We start from the raw sequence: 24,361 nt of genomic DNA on the forward strand, positions 1-24,361 counted from the left end.
ATAATTACAAACTCTAATTTATTTATTTATTTCATGATCTACTATATTAATTGAGTTTTTAATTTTGATGTATAGCAACCTAATTTATAACTATAGCTTTTGCGGTTTTAACTGCTTTCTGCAATATGTTATAGTTACAGTCAGTTGTGGGAGATGAGAATGTGTTGCTCTTCCTACTTCCCAACACTGCACGTTGTTGACAGTTATGGAGAGGGGGAGGGTCAAGGTAGTGGGCAGCATGGTGTGGTGCAGTGGAAGAGCCAATCCCATGCTTCTAACGCTGCGCCCACACCAACCCCCCTGCCTCCTTGCCCCTCTCCCTCTCCGTAACTGGCAACGATGCGAAGTGTTGGGAAGTCGAGAGATCAGCACAGCCCCACCCATGCAGCCCTGCCAGCCACTATTGGTTGTAGTGTTGTTTTAAACTGTTTTAATGTAATTTTATTGTGGTGAGTGGTCAGGGCAGTATATAATTTTGAAATGATAGGTGGATAAATAAAGGTGATCCTTTTAAAAAAACAACAACATAACAGTTGGTGTCTCTAGAAAACTTGATCTAGAAAAGAACTTTACTGCTATGATTTGTTCCTTTCTGGCTGTGTCATCTGAAGTTAAGTATTCTGTTATCTAATTGTCATTCTTCCCTGGCTATAGACCAGAGATGGAAACTTGCGGCCCTCCAAATGTTGCAAGACTACAGCTCCCATCATCCCTAACCACTGGCTGTATTGGTTGGAGCTGATGGGAGCTAGAGTCCAACAATGTCTGGAAGGCCACAGATTTTCCATCCCTGCTATATTGAATCTTAACTCCATTATCAAATATGCACTTCATACTCTCCTTGTCCCCTTTTAAAAAAAAGATTGCCATTTTCTGAGGCAGATTCTAATTGACTTGAATATAAGCTAGTACCAGCCATGATTGAGCTTGCACCTATGCATGTAATAAGAATATGATGATGGGCCTGCTTCAGACTATATTGCATCCCGTTCATACATAGGTTGCATCCTGTTCATACTGTGGCTTTGCATTTTCCTACTAACTTTGTGAAATCATGCAGATAACTGGCCAGAAAATGGAGCCAGGAATGCATTTTTGTAGTATGGGAATAATGAGGTACAACTTTGAAACATGCGTCTGGCAAACTTTCTGAATTCATAGAATTGTAGAGTTGGAAGAGGCCTATAAGGCCATCAAGTCTAACCCCCTGATCAATGCAGGAATCCAAATTAAACCATACCCGACAGGTGGCTGTCCAGTTGCCTCTTGAATGCCTCCAGTGCTGGCGAGCCCACCACCTCCCTAGGTAATTGGTTCCATTGTTGTACCGCTCTAACAGTTAGGAAGTTTTTCCTGATGTTCAGTTCAGCTCAATTTGACTTCCTGCAACTTGAGCCCATTATTCTGCGTCCTGCACTCTGGGATGATCAAGAAGAGATCCTGGCCCTCCTCTGTATGGCAAACTTTCAAGTACGTGAACAGTGCTGTCACATCTCCCGTCCTCTTCTCAAGGCTTAACATGCCCATTTCTTTTAGTCTCTCCTCATAGGGCTTTGTTTCCGGTCTCCTGATCATCCTTGTGGCCCTCCTCTGAATGTGTTCCAGTTTGTCTGCATCGTTCTTACACTGCGGTGTCCAAAACTGGATACAGTTCTCAAGATGAGGCCTAAACATTGCCAAGTAGAGGGGAACCAATACTGCACACAACTTGGAAACTATAGTTCTGTTAATGAAGCCTAAGATAATATTTGCCCTTTTTGCAGCCACATCACACTGCTGGCTCATATTCAGCTTGTGATCAACAACAATCCCAATATCCTTCTTGCATGTAGTATTGCTGAGCCAAGTATCCCCCATCTTATAACTGTGCATTTGGTTTCTTTTTCCTAGGTGTAGAACTTTGCACTTATACCTGTTAAATTTCATTGTCTTTTCAGCCCAATGCTCCAACCTATCAAGATCACTTTGAATTTTGTTTCTGTCTTCCAGGGTATTAGCTGTCCCTCCCAATTTGGTATCATCTGCAAATTTGATAAGCATTCCCTGCACCTCCTCATCCAAATCATTAATAAAAATGTTGAAGAGCACTGGGCCCAGGACCGAGCCCTGTGGCACCCTTCTTGTTACCTCCCACCTATTTGAGAAGGAACCATTGATAAGCAGTCTTTGACTATGCTTCTGTAGTCAGTTGCGGATCCACCTGATAGTTGTTCCATCCAGCCCACATTTAGCTAGCTAGAATTCTACTCTTCCATGTATCACATCTGAACATTTCCAGATCAAAAAGATGCTTGTTTACAGATATTTTCAGAACATTTGACAACACATTTCAATTTTATGGGGGATTTAAGAGAGATGAAAATATTTAGGATGCTATTTGTTTTTGGATGCACCTGAAACTATTTTTTAAATTTAGTTTTTATCTATTTTAAAGTGCATTGGTTCATGCTAGTACTGTACAGATTATACATTAAAATCATAAGCAGAATTATCACAGCAAGAATTTAAAAAATTATATACCAGACTAGGAAAACATTATGTGGCGTTTTCTTCCAGTTCATGGCACTACAATTTCTTGTATCTCCTCCACTAGTAACTCTGTTTAAAATGAGCTGTGTTTGCTCTCCATAGGTGGCAGATTGCGCTTGGGATGAAACGGTGAAGATATATAGTCCATCTTCATTTATAAATTGCTGAACAGAAAGATGTTTGACATGGAAGACTGCTGATTTGGATGAAACTGCTTCTAATTTCTCAGGGCAGGACACAACTGTCATGGGATGTATTACTGCCTTGAAGACAACCTTCTGTTTAAAAATGTAATTTGCTGTTTTATACTGGGGGTAAGGAACCTCCAGATGTTGTTGGGCTTAACTTCCTTCAGCCCTAGTCAAAATAACCAATGGTCAGGGATGAGCTGCAGTCCAGCAACATCTGGAGGACCATAGGTTCCCCACCCTTATTTTTAATGAAGTCATACAGCTAAGCTAGTGAAGACAGGTTCATGTGGCTTCTTTCACAAAAACTGTGTTGGGTCAGCAAAATAACAACAAACTGTGAGTAGGCAAAAAAACAGGGAGAACAAAAGCACTCCTAGATTTGTGTAGGGTATCTGGAAGCATTCATGTAAATATTGAGTGACTAGAATTAATATCTTTGTATCTACTAAAGGGAAAGTACAAATGGCATTGTAATGTTGTTCATCACTGTTCAAATGTAGAGTTTATTATACAACAATGTAACATCAATCTAATGTGTATAACATTCAGTTGTTTTTGTTATTGATACATCTTGCAATTGATGTGGCATTATAATATGGAACACACCTTTGATGGACAGTAAATGCAATCCTATTATCTACTCAGTGTTGTTCAACTTCTTCAACTGTAAAGTAGTCTTCTACTTGATGAAAGTCATGCTGCAGTAATTTTCCTGAGTCAGTCCATTACATTTTTGGATTCAGTTCACCTGTGACTGAATTAGGGTTTCCAGCTCCTGAAAGATAAAATAACGTTTGCCCCCTTCCCAACATAGCACCAACCAGATGTTCCCCAGGTGAGCATGCAGAGATCTTTGCATGGAAGTGCATGTGGACAGCCTCTTGATACATATGAAGATTTGTGTTTTGTAGTACTAATCCCAAAACTGGCAAAAGATGAAGATTTTCCATTGTTGACTGACTTCTGTGCTGGTCACTGCAAGAAACAGTCTTAATGTATTGCCAGCCCCTTTTGTTGCAAAGAGATGGATAAAATGACCAAAGTGACCAGCTGAAATGTAATATCCAATATAATCCCAAAGACAGTTTGCCAAAACACCTGGACCTTTTGGACAAGTCCACCAAAAATGAACCCGCTTTCTAGTTGGGGTGGGGAACGTGTGGCTCTCCAGATGTTGCTTAACTACAACTCACATCATCCCTAACCATTGGCTGGCACTGATGGGAGTTGGCATTTGGAGGGCCAAAGGTTCCCCATCTCTGATTTACAACCTCTTGAGTTATGCAGCTTAAAACACTGGGAAGCTGTGGAACTCTGTACTAAGTGGGAACTTTGAAGTCAGTACCACAGATGAAGCTTTTCAGTGATGGTACTTCCTGTTTTAAAAATTATATGTATAAAAACATATATTTTTATGTTTGTACGCACATACCCTTAAGTGAATATTTTCTGGTTCAGTTCCCCTTCAGTTTCAGCAGAAATGTTAAAACAATGATTCAACTTTGTTTCCAACAGGGGTGCGGGGGAGGTATTCTGTTTGGGTTGGGTATGAAATATCTAGCATTTGGTGATTATAATGCTTATAAAGAGGTCTGTTATACTGGGAAGAGCAGAGATTGCTGTGTTTTAATTCTCTCAGCAGGAGGCAGTGGACCAGATGAAATCCATAATAGCTGAGGGTTTTTTTGTTTTTGCTATTTTAGTTATGTCTGCAAGAAGTTCTGTGCAAGAGGAACCACTGATGTCACCCTGTGTGTACCTGTGTGTGAACATGTGCAAATTAATCTGTTTCCTTCACTGCAAAAAATGGAGATTCTGTTCTGAAAGGAGCTCTATGTAAACTTTGGATCTCCTGAACTACAACAAATTTCAGAATGTGTTTACTATTGAACAAGTCTTTTTTCACTGCATTAAAAGCAAATGCCCAATTTTTTGTTTTTCTTGACTGGATATTGCAGGAGACTAAAGTGTCACAAACACTTGTAAATTTACCAACCGAGAAATTGTACAGAACCATAAAATGACTGCATATAGCTTTTGGTGACACTCCAGATAATAAATGCTAGCCCTCTGCAATAAAATTTATAATTTCAAGCCTTAATAGTTCTTCCTTTTATCTCATCATCCTGGTCACTATGCAAGCAACATGTTAGAGAAAATTGAGATAATGGAATATTTTGAAAAGTGTGTGTGTGTGATTGAGAGATATTAGGGCGGATATTCAGCAACATAAGATGGTCTTAACTAAACAATAGTAAATATGAGGGCAGAAATATCAGACTTTTATATACAGCTTTCTCACTTTGATGAAAGGGATGGTAGTGCCTGATCTTCACATCCAAAAGATAAACTCTTCTGTCAGCCTTCCTATTTGCTAATGTTTATGTCACTAGTTGCTAAATCCAGATGCCCTTCTTAAATACATAGTAAATTCAGTCCGCAATATGTACATTAAATAAATGTAATGTGGCTTTTAACCTTTGACAAATAATTTCTAAATTGGGAAGGATATAAACATCTTGCAGCTTAGTGAAAAATGTTCATCAGCAGTCATTGAAAGCTAGCTTTTAATTCTTCAAACTTTTATTTTAATAGTGGCTTTTAAGGTTCACAGCAGTATCTTAAGGGTAGCCGTATTCACAAGTGGCCTTTTAAGTAGAAATGTCATTAGTATTTAAACCTTATTTAAAGGGGCACATTGAAGTTCTTTCTTATTTGTCCCTTTGTATGGCTTTGCACATGCCATGAAAATGTGAGATTTCTATGAAACTGTTCTGAGTGTTTTATCACAGTATGCTTTTAAATTATTGTAATTCCACATTAAAATCAGTAGATTTAATTTGCTCGCTACTTATCCTGGAGCAGGCCTTTTGAAACAAATGAGATTATGCCTGTATAGATGTTAAGTGCATCATCCCTAGGAAAAATTAAAAGGCTTTTCCTTTTTTCTGTTTTTCTCTCCCAATAAGTAGTTAATGGCCTAACTAGTTCTGGGAGCCCCTTTAGGAAATAGAAATTGCTCAGTTGCTCACTGGGAATATTTGTGCATAAAATCTAATGTCCATGTTGATTCAGATTCCTCTGGAGTGTCTGTGTCTAAGGATATGGACAATTAGTTGAATCAAATGTTAGTCAGAATAGACCCATTGAAATTAATGGTCTGACTTGGGTCCATTAAGCTCAATGGGTTTACTCTGAGTAGGACTAACATTCAATATAACCCCATGTCCTTGGAGATGTCAAGCCAACGATCTGTGTTCTGGATCCTTGCCTCTCCTGGCTGATACTAGCTTGCCATGGGGCTATTAGGCTGATAGTTAAGATGTATATTTTGTTTATTTTGCCATTCTTACATTGTATATTATGCAGTAGCATTATTAGATTGTACTAGCACAGAACTTAGCACAAACAAAAACAAAGCAAAAAAACAATAACCTCTAAACCATAATCTAGGCCAGGTCTGCAGAACCTGTGGCCTTGCTGATGTTGGACTCTACCTCCCATCAGCCTTGAGCTGCATAGCCAATAATCAGGAATGATGGGAGTTGTTGAATTCCCCGTCCCTGGAGTCCTTAAGCTTGATAAGACAGGATTAGAAAAGTAAGGGCCATGCTTAGCAAACTTTTAGAAGCCAAAGGTAAGACAGAGAGATTTCCAGTACCATGTACAATGTGTATAAATGAAAGAAAAGTCTCTTTTTCTTGGTGCAAAATTTGGGCTACATGGTATGATGCCCTACACTGCTTATAAACAGATCTGAAGGCCTAAGCCACCACCTACTCTCTCTTGATTGGTTCGTACAACCACCACAAACTACAATATCTCAGTGGAATGTGTTTGAATAATTTGTGTGAATAACCCCTGGAAGATCTCACTGTAAGAAGAGAAAATCTGGATAGATTTTGGCAGGAAATAGAGCCTGCAGGAATTTGGTATCTTCACTCCTTTTACCTGCAAAATCCATGTGAAATTTCTATTCCAAAGCACCTTTTGTCACATGTATTCCACCATTTCCCACCCACCCCCCAGCCTCTCAACAGGGAAACAATGCATTTCTATTCAATGCAGCATAGCTCAAGGTGTAGGCTGTTAGAAGCCTGGCTATACTGATGAATCTCCCTCCAGCATAGTCACTGTGCATGTCTACGGCCTGAAGGGGTATTTCTACATCATTAAAATTCATTTGTTGCCATTTATGTCTACAAGCCAAATCGCACACTACTTTGAGTTCTTGGGGAGACACAAGGAAGATTTTTAGCCTGATTGGTAAAAGCAGCCTTGTAGAAAATAACTTGTACTTAGTAGCAATGATAAAATACCAAAGGAAAGGGTGGGCGAACAGTGGGTGACACTCTGTTTTGGCTGGGTCTCTTTTGCCCACATGGCATGTGATCCAGTATGCAGCTGGGGGGCTGTCACACATCCCATTATGAACTGAGCATGCTCAGCGGCCATGGAAAGTTGGCTGACCGTTGAGGGGAAATGGAATGGAGTATCCTGGAAAAGAGTATGGTTGAACAAAAGCACTCCACAGTTCAACAAATTGCAGGTCCCACTTGCAGTATAAATGTTCTTCATTGAGGTGGTGGTGGCGGCTCATACAATAACCAAGTGTGAAAAACCCAGCACCATAGGAATCTATTATAAACAAAACTGGTGGAAAATGTCTGAGCCAATCCTGGTGTGTGTGTGTTTTCCTGTTAATTTAATGTAATTTATATTTGTTATGTTGGAAGTTCAGCATACTTTTATACCTTGATTAGATATAAATTATTACTTTTATTGAGTGAACTCTAAAGCAGTGTATAAATAGAGGCTTTTTCCGCTGGCTTCCACCCTGCATCTGTTTGCATGTGTGGGTCTGGGTCTCCTTCCATCAACATCACCATGAAATTGAGATTTCAGAGGAAAAGGGATTATCAACCCCTTCCTTTGGTTCCTTAATGCAATTTAATGGTAACTGGCAGCAGCTGTTTTCATTCAAGATCTTATCTATAGTTGTTGTGCTGATGATCTTCATTCTATTCTACATTTAACACACTCTTCCAGCCTGTAATCCCCAGCATGGCCACAAAAGCCTAAAACAACAGTGAGGAAATTCAGAATGTGTCTTAAGGTTATGGTAAGATTAAAAATTTTAAAATTATGAAGAGACAGGCAGTGTGTTGTAGGGGCCAGAATGTTGGACTTGAAGAAGGGGAGCTGAATTCAAATCTCCACTCAGCCGTGAAGACCACAAGATGACTCTGGATGAGGTCACTATCTCTTCTCAGAGCAACAGTGGGGAACCTTTTTTCAGCCAGAAAGTCAGATTCACATGCAGAGCCAGAGTGGGCAGAGCAATAGATGTGATTCTTACCTTTATACCGTTGGCTACATTCCAGCCAGGCAAAAATAAGCAATTGTGTTCAAGGCTAATCCTAGTCAGAGTAGATCCGTTAAGGTTGAAAGACACAACTAACTTAGGATAATTAATTTCACTGGGTCTGCTCTGAGATGGACGTAGTTGAATATAGTCCAAGAGGTTTCTATACATGCACACATCTCCATTTAGGCAAGCAACAGATACAGTTCAAAGACACATTCCAGTCAGACGAATACACTCTAGGAGGGCATGGAAAAGAGCTGGTGAGGGACATGGCTTCAGGAGGGGAGGGCAGCAATGGAGAACCTGCAGGCCTCCAGAAGTTGCTAGACAACAAGTTCCATCTTCCCTGATCATTGCCCATGCTGTTGGGGAAGATGGAAGATGGAGTCCAACAACATCTGGACAGCCACACATTCGCCATCCCTGGCCTGGGGAAAGGCTTGGGGGCAAAATAAAGAGGCTTAGAGGTTTGGGCCTGAGGTTCCACACCCCTCTTTTAGAGTGACTAACATATCTTGTAGGGCAGCAGTGCAGTGCAGGGTCCCTTCATGACAGTCACAGCCACGCTCCCTCCTATACTTTTTTCTCCTACTGGGTTGAGAATGAGATCCTTGTTAATGCCTTCTCCCATAACAATAGACAGTCCTAGGAGCCAATAAGTACAAAAGGAGGGGTGTTAGCTACTGAGAAGAGTCTTCTCAGTGGCTGGCTCATCTCCTTTCACTCTTGCTCCAAGCAGCAGGAAAGGACAAGGAAGCATATTAGAAGATTATTCTCTGTGGCTAATACACTCCCCTTTCATGCTGATTAGCTCATAGGATGCTGGAGACAGAGGGACCCTGCTCCCAAAAAAAGAATGGGTCTAAGATCCCTCCCCCAAGTCCCCAGACAACTACACCTCTGTTGTAGGGACAATGCAATGAGGTGAGGGGGGGGAAGGGGGTAGGCTAGTGTATGTTTGTGTCTTTTTGTTTAAAGGGGTTTGGTGAACATTCACATACCTGAGCAGTATATCTAGGAAAAGTTCTGCCTCCTATGTTTAAAACATTACCATCACAACTTTTGTTTAAAGCATACTATGTTTTTTAGGCATGAGTGAATGGAATTTTGTAGCTGGTCTCCACTGATGTCATGAGCCCTGACGTCAGGCCGATAGCTGGAGCTGCAAGCCCTAAGGATAAAATAATAAGTTAATGCAAATTGAAAGCATCAGTACAAATGATCTAATATGCTTAAAGTTGTAGTTGTTATTTTATTTCATTTTATATTTATACAGCTACCTATCAATAAAATTTGCTAGGCAGCATATAAAACAGAAACAAGTTTCTGATTGGCCATTGTGAGAAGAGGATGTTGGGACTAGATCAGCCTTTGGTCAGGGCTGTCCTTATGCTCTTAAAACATAACACAATATTATTAATTAATTTAGTAATAAATTATTGTAGTAATTAAATTAATTGTATCTTAATAATTATTTAAAGACACACCCTGCCCAGTGTCTACCAATTTATAGTTAAATCAGGAAAATCCATGCCCATCATCTTAACCAAGAAAACATAGACGACTGGATTAGAAATTATTTCCCCAAGGCATCCCAACTAGATGTGCCAATATTTGCAGCATGACAGGGAACTGCAACCTCCTCTTCCTCAAATTAGGCCAGGGCTGCTTGCTTTCAACATGTGCCTTACCCTTTCCTGCTCCACATCATTGGCCGTCGGGGCCAAACAAGACAGGAGAAAAGGCAAAGAAAGCTCAGTTAATTACGAATCCTCAAATCTTATCTCCCCCCCCAAAAAATATGCCAAAATTTTGTGCTAGTTTTGTGCCACCAATCACAAATGTATATTGACACATCAAATGGGGGTGGCTTGCAGTTACTCCCCAACAAAATCAGCAGTTTCAGATTTCCTGCAGATCTGTTCTAAAATTTTGTGCTGGATTGTTTCTGACATCACCTACAAGCATGCAACAGCCAAGGGAGAGGGGTTGAGACTGCCTGTGCAAGGTGTGGTCCCACCCTTACCCTTACTGACAAAATGTGTGAGTGTGTGTGTGTGTGTGTGTGTGTGTGAGACAGAGAGAGAGAGAGTGTGTGTGAGAGAGAGAGAGAGAGAGAGAGAGTGAGTGAGTGAGTGAGTGAGAGAGAGAGAGAGAGAGAGAGAGAGAGAGAGAGAGAGAGAGAGAATAACAGGGCTTTCTGTCCAATTCTTCATTGGCTTCTGCGGCTTAGACGGCTTTAAAAGAGGATTACACAAATCCATGGTCTATCAAAGGCTGTTAGGCACGCGCAGAGCCAGTAGACCTCTGAACACCAGTTGCTAGGGGACTGGCAATGGGAAGGGCTGACGAGGCCGTCCTCTGCTTGTGGGCTTCTCTGAAGCATCTCTCCGAAACAGGCTTAGAAGGGCCTTCGAGATCTGCTTCTTCAAGCCCAGCGAACATAGCGGGACTCCGGAGTAAAGATGCACAGGATCGCATTGCCGAAAGAGATCCTAGATTTTCATCAGTTGACTGTTAACTCTATTACAGTTGGAAAATGTACAAAAGCAAGTGATCTGTGTAAGAGGGTTTTTTAAAAAAATCGCATAAAAATCGAAATGGACTGCCTTTAAGTCGATTCCGACTTGTGGAGACCCTATGAAAAGGGTTTTCATGGTAAGCGGTATTCAGAGGGGGTTTACCATTGCCTCCCTCTGAGGCTGAGGCAGTGACTGGCCCAAGGTCAGTGAGCTTCGTGGCTGTGGGGGGATTCGAACCCTGGTCTCCCAGGTCGTAGTCCAACACCTTAACCACTAGTGAAAAAACCGCCTCTTCTTCTCGCTTCTTAAAAATTCACCTCGGGCTTCTCCTACGCACTGGGGAAATGGCTACTGTACTGTATTTGATAATCCGTGCGTAATCTTCCTGCTGGCTGTTTCCGTATCAAAGTCCTGCACAAAAAAACAAGGGAAAAGTTCTGGGCTTCTTCGCCCCGTGTTTCTCCCCTTCGCGACTCCAGCAGAGGGTATGGCAGGGTCCTCCTTCCTTTCCCAGACACCGATCCTCCAAGCCGCTGCTTAGGTGGCCTGTTGGTTTATGTCTGCTCCCTTAGGGATGTTTGAGCTGGGGTGGGAAAGGGCTGGGTGCTCCACGATGGGTTTACCAACATTATCGTAGGGATGGTATAGTTTGAGCCGGCCTCGGGGCGCCTCCAGTCGGCTGTTTCCTTGAAGCTATTTCCCGACACAAAACTAACACCGGGCAAAAGCATATTTCCCATTTCTATTCATATCTTGGCCATGCCTGTCGTTTATGGTGGTTTTTCGAGGGGGGGGGAGAGAGGGAGAGAGGGAGAGGGAGAGGGAGAGGGAGAGGGAAAGAGAGAGAGAGAGGGAGAGGGAGAGAGGGGGGGATATCCTGTGCGAAAACCACCGTAATATTTCATTACCTTCAGGTTGGACGCATTCATTGATCATCATTTCCCCAAAGCATTAAAAGTCCAAACATCCGCACAATTAAGCTACTTCCCCCTGAAGGGTTAACTCTTTGCTGTTGCTTTCGAGACACCTGTTTCTGCCGATTGCAGAAGACCGAGCAGACGCAAGAGTGGATCGATATTTGTATTGCCTTATAAAGGACCCTGCGCGTATTCATTTAATAAGGATGGATGGCTATTCCATTAGCGTAAGTGAATTCGGTCAGGGAAAGCCTAACCTATAAATTGCCCCAAGTTGTGTGTGTGGCTTTATATCCAACGAGGCTTGCAACCGAGTGGCTGGTTTGTTTTGGCTTCGAAGGAGAAAGACAAACTTATTTTTTTTAATGGTGGGGCGGGGGAGTAGTTGGAAGGTTGGGGGGTTGCACTTATCCCTCGATCTTTTGATTCACCCCTCCCACTCCCTTTTTCTTCCCGGAACAAAGCGAATCCATGATTCACGCTCAGCACCATCTCCGCGGGTCAAGAAGGAAGCCAGGCCAATGCTCTCCAATTGTTCCCATTTAATTAAGGTAATGGGAAGCGCACGGGCAGCCAGCCCCCCTCTGCGTCAGCAAGAGGAGCTGCTGGGCGGTCTTGTAGGCGGCAGGTTCCCGAGCCCGCAGAGGCATTTCCCAGCGGATCCGGTCCTCCCGCCCGCCCACCTCTATTGATCCCGGTCCCCGTTCAGTCCACGGCACGCTCTCGGCTCCCAGCAAAGTTGCCTTGCCTCAGCCTCGCGGCTGCTTCGGCGCGGAGCCCTCCTGCACCCTCCAGGCGCCCGGCCAGGTAGGCGGCGAGTGGAGGGGGTCACGGCAGACTCCTCAGCAGCAGTCGCGGCAGCCGCCCCAGGAGGACGGGCGTGGGGGGAGGCGGGGAGCACCATGCAGCTGTGCCGGGGCCGCGCGTTGGGCATCTCGGTGGCGGTGGCGCACGGGGTGTTCTCGGGCTCGCTCAACATCCTGCTGAAGTTTCTCATCAGCCGCTACCACTTCGCCTTCCTGACGCTGCTGCAGTGCCTGACGAGCTCCACGGCGGCGCTCAGCCTGGAGGTGTTGCGGCGCCGGGGCGTCCTGGACCTGCCGCCCTTCGGCTTCAGTCTGGCGCGCCTCTTCGCAGGGGTCACGGTGCTCTCCACGCTCCAGTCCAGCCTCACCCTCTGGTCCCTGCGCGGCCTCAGCCTGCCCATGTACGTGGTCTTCAAGCGCTGCTTGCCCCTCGTCACCCTCCTCATCGGCGTCCTGGTGCTCAAGAACGGCATCCCTTCCATCGGGGTCTTGGTGGCCGTCCTCATCACGACCTGCGGGGCAGCTCTGGCAGGTGAGTGAGCAATGAGCGTGTGCGGGAGAGAGAGATGCCTCACCACGAGTTCTTCTCAGCCCGCGCGGTTCACTGCACGAGGATCCTCCGGGTTCCACCCTGTCCTTCTATTTGTTCCCTCCCATCTCCCCATTTCCCCTATATTGCCCCCCTTCATCCTCCACCCGCTGCGCTGCCCATCATCTCCGGTTCCTTGGCATGCCTAGCACACCGCCATCACCTCCTATCCTGTCCGTTTCTCACCCCATCACTTCCCAGCTCATCAGCCCCGTCACCCAACATGCCCCCCTTTTCTCTCAGCTCTGCCAGACCCTAGGCTTGGTTTCCCGCGGACTCCTGCAACCCTTAAACTCCTTGCTTAGCTTTTATGGAACTGATCACCTCTAGAGCCCGAGTTCACCTGCAGGTTTCCATCCCAACCCTCAACATGGCAACTTTCCCACCCCATAAATGTATCTTTTTATGTCCCTATCTTTTCATCCTAAACCCATGAAAATATGTGGGCATACAAAAATTAGAATCCAGTCCTCATGTATAGCTCTTTGCCTCTTCTTCTCATTCTTGCAAATGCTTTCTTCCACTCCTTCATGTCTCTCCCAGTTCCAGCAGAATCTCATCCCATCCCAGCCTCATCCTTCTCCAGCCCCCCCTAATTTCAACAGTATCTTGTTCTCAGCCTCTCACCTTCTTCAGTCGACATTATGAATGTGAGTATGACCTCACCAAAGTTCAGAGTACCACTCTTTCACCATCACTTCTTTCCCCACTGTCCACCCAGGTGGCATGATGATCTTGTCTCATCCCTATATTCTGCACTCTGGCCTCACGAGTACTGCTTGCCTCAGGGCTGCTTATGAGACACAAATGTGTTTTAAAAGTTGGATACATGTGGCAGGGAACCCCAGCTCCCTGGCAGAAAGGAACATGTCTAGTTTTGTACCAGTCTACACATCTATGTGTTGTCCTCACATGTTAGCTTAGTATGTGCACTGTGTGTATAAATGCAAACATTCACATTGTCTGAAGCTGCCCTTGTTCTAACCACAACATGGCCACACTTTATTTTTATCTCACCACACCCATCCTCTATGTTTGGATTGATCCATTGCTTGTGTGCGTGTTCTAAGTTTGTTCATATTCCTTTTTTTCTCAGGAGGTCAGTAAAGGCTCTTGAAAGACACCTGTCTGTACAGATACTGTAGATAACCTCTGTGTAGAAGGAGAATACACTTGAGTACATCTGCAGCTTTTAAACGTCTGCCATTGCAGTAGAATATACATTCCTGTGTTTTCATGGATCTGATATTTCCTTTCTGGGGATTACATTCATGCAGGAAAAATGCCATGTCTGAAGTGGCCCAGCTGATTATTCCTAATCCCTCTTCTTCTTCCAGCCTCATTTTATTTGCAGCTGCCTGGCTTGTCTGTCACTTATCAGCTGTGCTTACAGATGAGAACAGTTCTTGAGGAAATCCACATTATGGACCCAACACGCAGTGTCATTGTCTCTATAATATATAATTAAAGTCTATTAACAGTACCACAATAGACAGGGGGAAATTCTGTTTAGGAATAACTAGATTGTCAGAGTTTATCTATATATGTATGTATGTTCAGAACTAGTGTTGTTCACGAGATGGCATTATTTGGAGATAGATTGTTCCAGTTGTGCTTCATTTCCACACAAGGTGTTAGACTTTGGTCTGAGTGATCTTGAGGGGGCAGCCCTCTTTAGGTGGACATGTGGACTTGACTTCACAGTCTGCTTAAGCCAGCCCAGCTGCATTTGAGGATCCTCTTGCTCATTCTGCTGGGTTGGGCTCTGGATCTCTCTTCCCCTGTGACAGCACCACTACTCTAAGTATTCCACCACAAACAGCTAACTAAAATGGGAAGCTGGGCTACATCTTGGATGATCCATTTGTATCATTTGGATGACCCAGACTGTGTTCAAATGCTCATTTCTATAGAGCAAAAGGAACAACTTCCTTCCTTATTGCAGTTTGACACCTGCCCTGATCCAGCACAGGAAGCTTGATAATTGTACAGACAGAATGGAGAGAGGTGGGGAGAAAGGAATCTTGCCATGGGGAAAAAGCTTGTTCACTCTCTTTTCTTAATCACACTCATTTGCTCATTTACTGAAATCCCATACAAATCAATGGAGTGGTAAAGCTCACTGGAGAAGATGACAAACATTTTCTGGCATGGATGATTTATGGTCTAAGGAAAAGTCTGAACTGTTAAACAAATCTGCAATTATGCAGTTGTGGGTATGCTATGCACTCATTAGCTTCTGTTTATAATATTTAATAACAACTTTAAAATACTCTGTGAATTGGAAAGGGTGAAGTGAAGTGTATTCATCAGCCCAGGCCCTATCCAACAGGTATCCCCTATAAGCTTTTAATATGTGCACGTATCTTGGGCAGTAGTGCTAGTTGAATTCTGCAAAACTGTCTTGACCATGATAAAACAAAAACCCTTCACACAGGCAAAAAGGCAATGTCTGCTCTGTCAGGGTGCCTCAAAGTAAGCTATTGTCAAACTCCACATTGTCAATCTTTTGTTTCCCCTAAAGTGCATGTAAACAGGTATTGGCTCTGCAATATCACATATCCAACTGAGTTGATTCAAGCTCTTGCTATTCAAAGCATTAGAGGAATGGATGCAACATGAAGGAGACAAGCATACTTCTGCATGTATTCATGGGAAGTTACTTGCTAAAAAGTAATGTAAATGTGGACCAAATATTAATATTATTGACCCTTTGTGAAATGTTGCATTTTCATTCAAGACAAATGAACCTGGATTCAAAACCTTGCTCCTTGCTACCGCTGCAATTGTTCTGGCACTCACATTTGCAAGTATAGGAGAAGAGGGATGATCCTGCAGAACAGGATTCATCTCTCTGAAATGTTGCCATAGGCAGAGTTCCTACATCCTATCTTGTAAAAATAATACCATTCACTTCCCTTGGGGTTCTTTGTTTCGGATCATTCTAGTAACAATGAAGTGGGTATTTTTTTTGGGGGGGGAATCATTGTTGGGGAAGGGCTGTTCAATCCCTTGCATCTCCAGATAGAAACCGGAGCATTCACTCAGAATCCTGGAGAGCTGCTGCCAGTCAGGGTAGAAAATATTGATGTAGATGGACCAATTGTGTGACTCAGTAGAAGACAGCTTCCTATGTTCCTGTTTGTTTATGAATCTGCTTTTCCTGTAAGCTTAAGGCTTTGCAGTTATACAGAACCCATCTTCTTTTTTAATTTACCCATGAAGTCCACTGAACTGGCAACTGAAATATGCGATGGAATAAGTGTCCACACAGAAACACAAGAAAGCGTTTTCTGTATAGCATTGAAATGTAAGCGCTGTTCAGGTTTTGTAACCTGCTTGTAAGGAGGCAACCTCTCCTCTGCCAGATCGTGATTCTCAGAGCAGCAGAATAGTGGCTTGGAGTGATTACTCCTATAAGGCCAGCCAATGGCCAGTAGAAATCACCTTGTAAAATTTCATGTGATGATCAAGGGGAAAATAGCAATATAATTGTATAAATGTTTGGAAAAGGTCATGATAATTGTCTATAGAACAACATGACAGACTGTAGCTGAGTGCATATATCCACAAAAACTGTAGCTTCATATACTTAAATAAGTATAAATGTGGTTCTGTGTCTATAGCCATCTAATGCATAATTAAAAGTAGCTGTGATGAATTCACTGATCCAATCCATTGTTAGCTTAGGAAGATATAGAATCCCAGTCTAGTTCTGAGAGATGTATAATTGCCCATTCTGGTTTGTCCTTAATCATGACTGTTATTTCATCAGTATCACTGATATCCAGCTATGTTATTTATTTATTTATTATTTATTTCATTTAATTTATAAACCGCCCGTAGCTAATAGCTCTCTGGGCGGTGTACAAGGTTAAAATACAATATTACAATAAAATCAATAACAAATAGCAGCAAGATTTTAAAACTAGAACATGAAACATGAAACATGAAACGTTAACATTAAACATTAAAACATTAAAATGCCTGGGAGCATAGCCAGGTCTTAACCTGGCGCCTGAAAGAAAGTACCGTAGGCGCCAGGTGTATCTCCTCTGGTAAGCTGTTCCACAATTCGGGGGCCACAACAGGGGAGGATCTGTTGGTGCTGGGTGTTGCCTGTTGGTGCTGATCCATGACAGGGCCTTCTTGGTGACAGTCCCCCATTTGTGGAATACCATCCCTGATGAGGCACGTGTGTCTCTTTCATTAAAATTCAGGAGGAATTTAAAAATATTCTTGTTCACTCAGGCACTTGATGGCTGAAAAATACTGAAATACTGTTTGCTCTTACAGGACATCACAACCTAACAGGAAATAATTTTATAATGCAATCGCAAATAGAAACTGATACTGAGTTGATTGTTGATTGGTCAACAATATTAAGTTTACCAAGCTTCCACTTAATTGGGTCCTATATTCTATATATGTCCAATATAGAGGGAATACATTCTACTTAAAGTCAAGAGCTAACTTTAAGAAGTTCACATGCAGTGTTCAGACCAGGGGATAGTACAGAGCAGTACATCCACCAAAGCCATATTTGGAGGAGTCAAAATATGTTTAAGGCAGGGTTAGCCAATATGATGCCCTCCATAATCCCTGACGATTGGCAACATTTACTAGGATAGATGGGAGTCCAACAACATCTAGAGAGCACCAAGTTGGCTACTCCCAGGCTAAGGCTAGACCCATCTTTTTTGAACACACTCTCTATGTTAAATTTCAACACATGTCCAAATGAAGTAGAACACTCACACACAAATGTAGGAGTATGAGAACTGTCCTGCTGGACCAATCCATAATCTGGCTACTCCATCATTCTCTCCAGCAGGAGCTAGCCGTATGCACCTAGAAGCTCACAAACTAGGCAAAGTGCAAATGTCTATTCTTTGTTGTTTGCCCCGAGTATAATGGCCAATAGTGCTTGATAAAACTGTCTTTCATGAATTTGGCTACTAGAAAAACATAAAATAATATGCAACATCTCTGTAAATGCACTTTTCTTTTTCTTGCTTTCAACATCTGCAGGTGCAGGTGACCTGACTGGTGATCCCATTGGGTATGTGACTGGAGTGCTGGCCGTGTTGGTGCATGCAGCATATTTGGTACTCATTCAAAAGACGAGTGCAGATAGTGACTATGGGCCCCTGACAGCCCAGTATGCCATTGCTGTTTCAGCCACACCTTTTCTCATAATCCTCTCCTTTGCCAGCATGGATGCCATCAATGTCTGGTCCTTCCCAGAATGGAAAGATCCTGCCATGACATGTATCTTTATTGCATGTGTCATGATTGGCTGTGCCATGAATTTTACCACCCTTCACTGCACCTACATCAACTCAGCTGTAACCACCAGTTTTGTTGGGGTAGTGAAGAGCATTGCAACCATCACGGTCGGTATGGTGGCTTTCAGTGATGTCGAGCCCACAAAACTGTTCATAGCAGGCGTGGTGGTAAATACAGTTGGCTCCGTCATTTATTGTGTGGCTAAATATATTGAAACGAGAAAACAAAGCAATTATGAAGACTTGGAGAAGGAAATTAGGGAGGAGGAGAAGAAACAATGCAATGAAGGCCAGCCACGTTTTATAATGGAGGAGATATCCAAGGAGACAGAACACGGGGAAATGCCAGTGGAAGAGGCAGGAAATGGAAGCAATAAGCAAAGCATAGAGCAGAAGGACAGCATTATGGGACAAGCAAATGCACCCACTATCACTGATGGTGACATCTCTGAAGGAGTTACCAACAGCTCATTAAAGGATGCCTACCTTGGAGTATGGAGGTTGGTTAGGGGGGCTAATTATACGAAGAAAGATTACCTAGTAGAGAATGAGGAGCTACCAAGTCCTTGAAGAATAATTTCTTACAAATAATCTATCAAGATACATACATTTTATTATTTGTGGTGAGAGTACAGAAGGACAGATGCTTTCATATGTTCACAGACAACTCTTAATTGTTTGTTAGGGAGATTTTACCTCATTCTGATGGAACAAAGGCACCATGTTCATGCTTAGATTCAGTGAAATTCCATTTTTCAGTGGGTTTTTCCACTGATTTGCATTTGTGTGAGATGAGAATCAGGCCTGGACCAACACAACAGGTACCCAAACACACACAAAAGCTTACTTTTATATTCACCTAAACCAATTTTTTAAAATTAATAGTGTGTTCTGTAAGTAATCCTTGAAGTACTAACAGAATTGCTCCTAGCAGTTAAAAGCATGATACCCATAAGCAAAAGCTAAAAAGATTTGTTCCTAAGGTAATTCAAAAGCGAGTATCACTTGATCCTCTGTGGTTTGAAAGCTAAACAAAAGGGAATTGCAAAAACTGTAAGTGAGCCATCTCATGGGCCCCACTTACTGTCTTCCAGATGCACTGCAAGTCCCACCCATATGTGGACAATCCTTGTAGTGAATGAACAGAAGTCATTTAGTAAGATCTTCCACCATCCCATGTTCTCTCTGTCTAGGCTGCGTTCAGATGGTGGTTATGTGCCTTCAAGTCGATTACGACTTATGGTGACCCTATGAATCAGTGACCTCCAACAGCATCTGTCATGAACCACCCTGTTCAGATGTTGTAAGTTCAGGTCTGTGGCTTCCTTTATGGAATCAATTATCATTTCTGCATTTTATTTGAACTTTCACACAATATAAAAGTCACTTCTGGAAATCTAGTGGAAGTTTAGTGCTCATTTCTGGGTTTTCTGCTTCCAGAAAATATCTGTTTGGAACCCCATGAATCCAAAATATCATGGGATTAAAGTAACTAAATGTGGGGCAGTATACCTACATACAGTTCTTTCCTGCCATTTTCCTGGGGTAATCATGGGGGAATAGAAGTGCACAGGTGCAGAAAGAGTTGGGGATAGCAACATGTCCAATGACATTCATTGTTGTGTCATACCCCATACCCACTTGGGTGAATGAAACTTAGCACAACAAGGCAGTATATCAGTAAAAAAGCCCACAGTTTCATAATGTAGGAGGTACTGCAATGTGAAAGGAACATTCGAAATTGGGATAGAAGCACTATCATTATAATTAGTAAAACGAATGCAGTAAACCCCATGTCTAAATGCGGCCCTATTCTGCCTTTGCTGACAAGATAGGTGTGGGAAGGGAACTGAGCTGTTTATATACCAGATGGCCTCTGAGCTTTCTCTACTAGCTTATTTTTAATTAACATATATAATAACAGACATACATAGTGTGTTCAAGAATACTTTGTCTACTGTAGAGTTCAGAAGTCAGGTGTTATTTTAAAACACATTTCAAATGCCCAATTATTGTAAGAATATAATAAGTTAAGCCAGCTGTCCTCAGCCTAGTGCCCCCTGGATACTGTTGGGTTCTTAACTCCTATCTATCCGAGTCTGATATCTGTGTGGCCAATGGTCAGGGATTGATGCGAGTTGTAGACCAAAATATAGGGACATCAGGTTGGGGGAAGCTTCTCACAGTGGCCAATCAGATGCATCCAGGAAATATACATGAAGGTTTTGGAGGAAATAGCCTGTTCCAGGGTTGCTGCCAGCAGCTGCTATTTAGTGGCATACAGTATTGTTGCTGAAAACCCACTGATAAAACAATTCTCCATTAATTTGCCTAATCCCCCTTTAAAGCCCCCTACGCTAGCAGCCACCAACAAGCCTTGTGATAGTGAATGCTATACCTTATTTATTTATTAAAATTTATATGTTGCTTGGTTGTGAGAAACCTCTAAGCAAGTTTACAAAAAACATTAAAATTATAAATAAAACCAGATAAAAACAAGTAATTAAAAACATTTTTTTAAAAAATGATTAAAACAATAGTAGACTAAAAAGAGATCCATGTATCTCGATAGGCTCGCCTAAACAAAAAATGTTTTAAGCAGACACCTAAAAGAGTATAGTGCAGGTGCCTGCCTGATGTCAATACGCAGGGAGTTCCAAAGCACAGGTGCTGCCACACTAAAAGAATGATTTCTTACAAGTGCAGAATATTATGTGGCACCTGTAACCGTGCCAGTTTCACAGATGGAAGTGGTCGAGTAGGCACATATGGGGTAATGTGATCCCACAAGTAAACTGGTCCCAAGCTATTAAGGGCTTTATATACCAGTAGTACCACCTTGAATCTGGCCTGGTAACAAATCAGTAATCAATGCAGATTATGTGTGGTATGAAGAAGTACTGTCTTTTGTTTTACATCAGAAGCATTATAAAATGGGTTAGGGCAGTATGTTAGGGGAAACATTTGTGGAAAGGAGTTGCTGAGAATCCAGAGGTCAGGTATTTGGTGCAGTGTGACTTGTGAGAGAGGAAGACACAGTGGTGTCATCCTGCCTGTGGAAAGAAAATTGGTTTTGAGGGCAATTCAAATCTCATGGATTTAATCCTCAACTGCTTCAACCCATCAGCCTCTTTTGCACAACACAGTAAACCAAACTAAGGCTTACTGGGTGTGTGAGAGTCCCAAACTATAGCTTACTGAGTAAGCCTTACTGGGACCACATAAATGTGCAGGGTCCCAGAGCAGAGCTCTTTTTACTCTTGCACTGCACTGAGCTATGGTTTGGCTTAACATGTCGTCTAAACCTGGTCTGCTTTCACACTGCACTTTATTCCGTTATTTTGATGATTTCTTACCTGGTAATTTGTGCATTATATTTGATCTTTCACACGACGTACAAGCTGGTTTCTCATGATGTACAAGCTAGTGCAAGTTTAGCGCTAAATTTTGTTATAAATAATACCTGAAATAATCCGTTTGCAAGTTTGGGAATCTGGAAAATTAAGGGAGTTTTCACTAGCTGCAGCCGCTCACGTGACAGGCATCCCAGCATGTAGTGTGCTCCCACTGTTTAGGTGCATGTTTTTTTGCCTGACAAAAATTATACTGGTATTCCAGGTTAGGTGTGGGTAGAAGCAGCATTTCCACCACCACTCCACACACACACACTGTGTCCATATAACAACAACAGTCAGATTCTAAAGGTAGAGGGGTTGTATAGTGATGGGATGAGATCTTAGACCTCCTACACAGTGTGGAACTACAGTGCGTATGTGTGTAACAGGAGAGAGACAAAAACAAGATGTTGTTCATTGCAGCTTTGCAACAGACATTTGTGTGAAATGCCAGTATATCACCTGAAAAAGCTACTGTTCCTTGACGCAATCCTTCTAAAAGGAATTTTAGAAATCGGGACAGAAGCACTACCATTTTAATCTGTTAAACTAATGCAATAAGCCCATGTCTGAAAGCAGCTCTGGGCTTATGGTTAAGCACTTTCTTCACTAATCATGAGCTGAAGCAAGAACAAACCTTGGCTACAGCATGTGGTTAGCAAGGAGAGAGCTCAACCATGAGCCTGGGTTTGGACAACACACTAAGTCATACTATGGCTTAGGGTACTTCCAAATCCTGAAATTTTTGTAGCCACCCTCTGTGAACTCAAAGCTGACACATGCAAACTTCTGATATAAGTTAGGAACATGTCAAAACTCATCTACAAGTTTCACCCAAGGCAAGCACATGTATACTGTTTTTATTTCATAAATAAGGCCTCACCTCTACACAAAAGACCCTTCTGCTGCTGCTCTGTTCTCTATGTCACATTCCCAAATCCATTTGCAGACCACCCTTCCTGATCTGGGTATTGCAAGGAAAGGAAGAACGAAAAAGCAAGGTGCTGAAGCAAGGGAATTAATTTGCGCCCCTTTTCCTTGAGGTGCACTGAGAATGAACAAAGGGCCAAAGACAGAGACTATAGGCACAAGTCAGTTGCTCCAATAGCCTTGCTTTGTCACTGAAGGTGAAATTTTTACTATAGGCATGGCTGAATGCAGCTCCTGCCCAGTCCATTTATTTCAATGTGCCTTGTGCTCATTAAAACCTTACTGAAGTAAATGGCGTTTAGATTATATCTGTGGTGACATCAAGAGAGCATTTGTCTATTATCTGAATGATTCTCCTCTGCATCATACACAGAGCTCAGTATGCCATACGGATCTCGGGCTTTACATGCAGAAGGTCCCTGTTTCAATCCCTAGCACCCCCAATTAAAGGATAAGAGATAGCAAGGCTAGGAAATACCCACCTGAGCCTTTGGAGAGGAGTCAGAGTAGATAAGTGGCTTTTGAATCCTGTTCCAGGGAAACCTTGTAGTTCCTCATCATAGCTTTCCTTCCCTAAGAAGATCAGTAATGGTGGACTAATTTCCCTGAGAGATAGCTTGCCTACTAACCTTCCCTAGCTAGCCGTGTCCAGCCACAGGAGAATATTGTGTATGCTGATATACTTGACTTGATATACTTCAGCTCCATATATTGTTTGCATTCTAGCATATCTGTTGCTTTATCATTAGTTTAAATATGTATTTATTTAATAAATAATCTACATTGGACTGTTAAAATAGTTCCATACTATTATCTGTAGGCAGGTGTGGTTCAGTAAATTAGAAAATTACTTTGTAAATTAGTAGGCCAAATTACGCAGTAGTAATTCCAGATGGCTTTTTAACTGTGTTCAACATGCCATGATTTTTAACTATACAACTCCTTGTTACCTGGATGTAGAATGTGCTATGGAATGCTAGCTCTCCACCTAATAAGTAATGGTGCCTTTTCCACAAGCTTTGTGGGGAAAGTCCTGGTTTGCTGCTTTTAAAGTGCTAGTAGAAACATCTGAAAATACCAACAGTATTGGCCATTTTAAGAATGTGCTGTTAAACCTTTGTATAGTGTAAAAAAAAAGAGAGAGAGAGAGAGGGAGGGAGAAATACTGGTGGTTATGCTCTATCTCTGCTCATAGCTTAACATAGATGTTTAAGAATTCCTGGCTTTAAAAATTGGGGATTTGGTAAATACAGCCTAGGGGTTTTTTTTCCAATGAAAGAGACTGTTGTAAAAATAATACAACTGTTGCCTTATGGTGAGGCATTTTAACTGTATAAAAGAACACTTCAATTAATCTGGGGAATGAGACATGGTAATAAAATGCATTGTGTTACAGAAGCCTTAAGAAGTTTTATTGTTGTTTGGGATGAGGAGAGGAGTGAGAGGACTAAAACTTTAGCTTTACTTGTCTGGTGCATCTGTGTGTGTGTGTGTCAGAGAGAGAGAGAGAGAGAGAGATGTGCCTTTTGTAAATTTCAGTATATGTTTTAGGGCATGGGTGGGGATCCTCTGGTCTGTGGGCCAATCTTGCTCTAAAATTTAGGGCATTATGCATCACTGCTTGAATCTGGGAAAAGAGATCTGTGTGCAGAACCAGACTTACATGACCAGCCAATATCGATGTCCAATTCCATCAGCGTTGTGATGTTCACCTGGGCCCTAGTTAACTGGCTTTTGCTGTGGATGGGAATACACATGTTATGTGTAACTAGTTGCACAACTTGGTGCTGGATGGGGCCCCACATCTGTATTTGACATAATCAATG

The 24,361-nt window shown here is 42.4% G+C and overlaps 2 protein-coding genes across 3 annotated transcripts in view; both read left to right on the forward strand.

The window, feature by feature from the left end:
- The window catches only part of PEX7 (peroxisomal biogenesis factor 7), a 102,828-nt gene extending 98,014 nt beyond the window's left edge, over positions 1–4,814 (forward strand). For both annotated transcript variants that reach the window (XM_061623953.1, XM_061623955.1), the window contains one exon: positions 2,632–4,814. In XM_061623953.1, the coding sequence (XP_061479937.1) occupies positions 2,632–2,697 (66 nt within the window). In that variant the 3' untranslated portion in view covers positions 2,698–4,814. The remainder of the gene's footprint in view (positions 1–2,631) is intronic.
- Positions 4,815–11,732: 6,918 nt separating this feature from the next.
- On the forward strand, positions 11,733–23,905 carry SLC35D3 (solute carrier family 35 member D3). The gene is made up of 3 exons (XM_061623956.1): positions 11,733–11,754; positions 12,079–12,865; positions 17,954–23,905. Exons 2-3 carry the CDS (start codon positions 12,430–12,432, stop codon positions 18,778–18,780), a joined length of 1,263 nt encoding a protein of 420 aa, XP_061479940.1. The 5' UTR covers positions 11,733–11,754; positions 12,079–12,429; the 3' UTR covers positions 18,781–23,905.
- Positions 23,906–24,361: the final 456 nt, after the last annotated feature.

Source organism: Rhineura floridana, chromosome 4 (genome assembly GCF_030035675.1).
Source record: "Rhineura floridana isolate rRhiFlo1 chromosome 4, rRhiFlo1.hap2, whole genome shotgun sequence".
In the NCBI taxonomy this organism is placed as follows: domain Eukaryota; kingdom Metazoa; phylum Chordata; class Lepidosauria; order Squamata; family Rhineuridae; genus Rhineura; species Rhineura floridana.

Bases quoted from the DNA above. Each gene is read 5' to 3' on its own strand.
- SLC35D3 (XM_061623956.1), top strand. From the start codon at position 12,430: ATGCAGCTGTGCCGGGGCCGCGCGTTGGGCATCTCGGTGGCGGTGGCG. The intron at 12,866-17,953 runs GTGAGTGAGCAA...CAACATCTGCAG, and splicing joins CTGCGGGGCAGCTCTGGCAG to GTGCAGGTGACCTGACTGGT.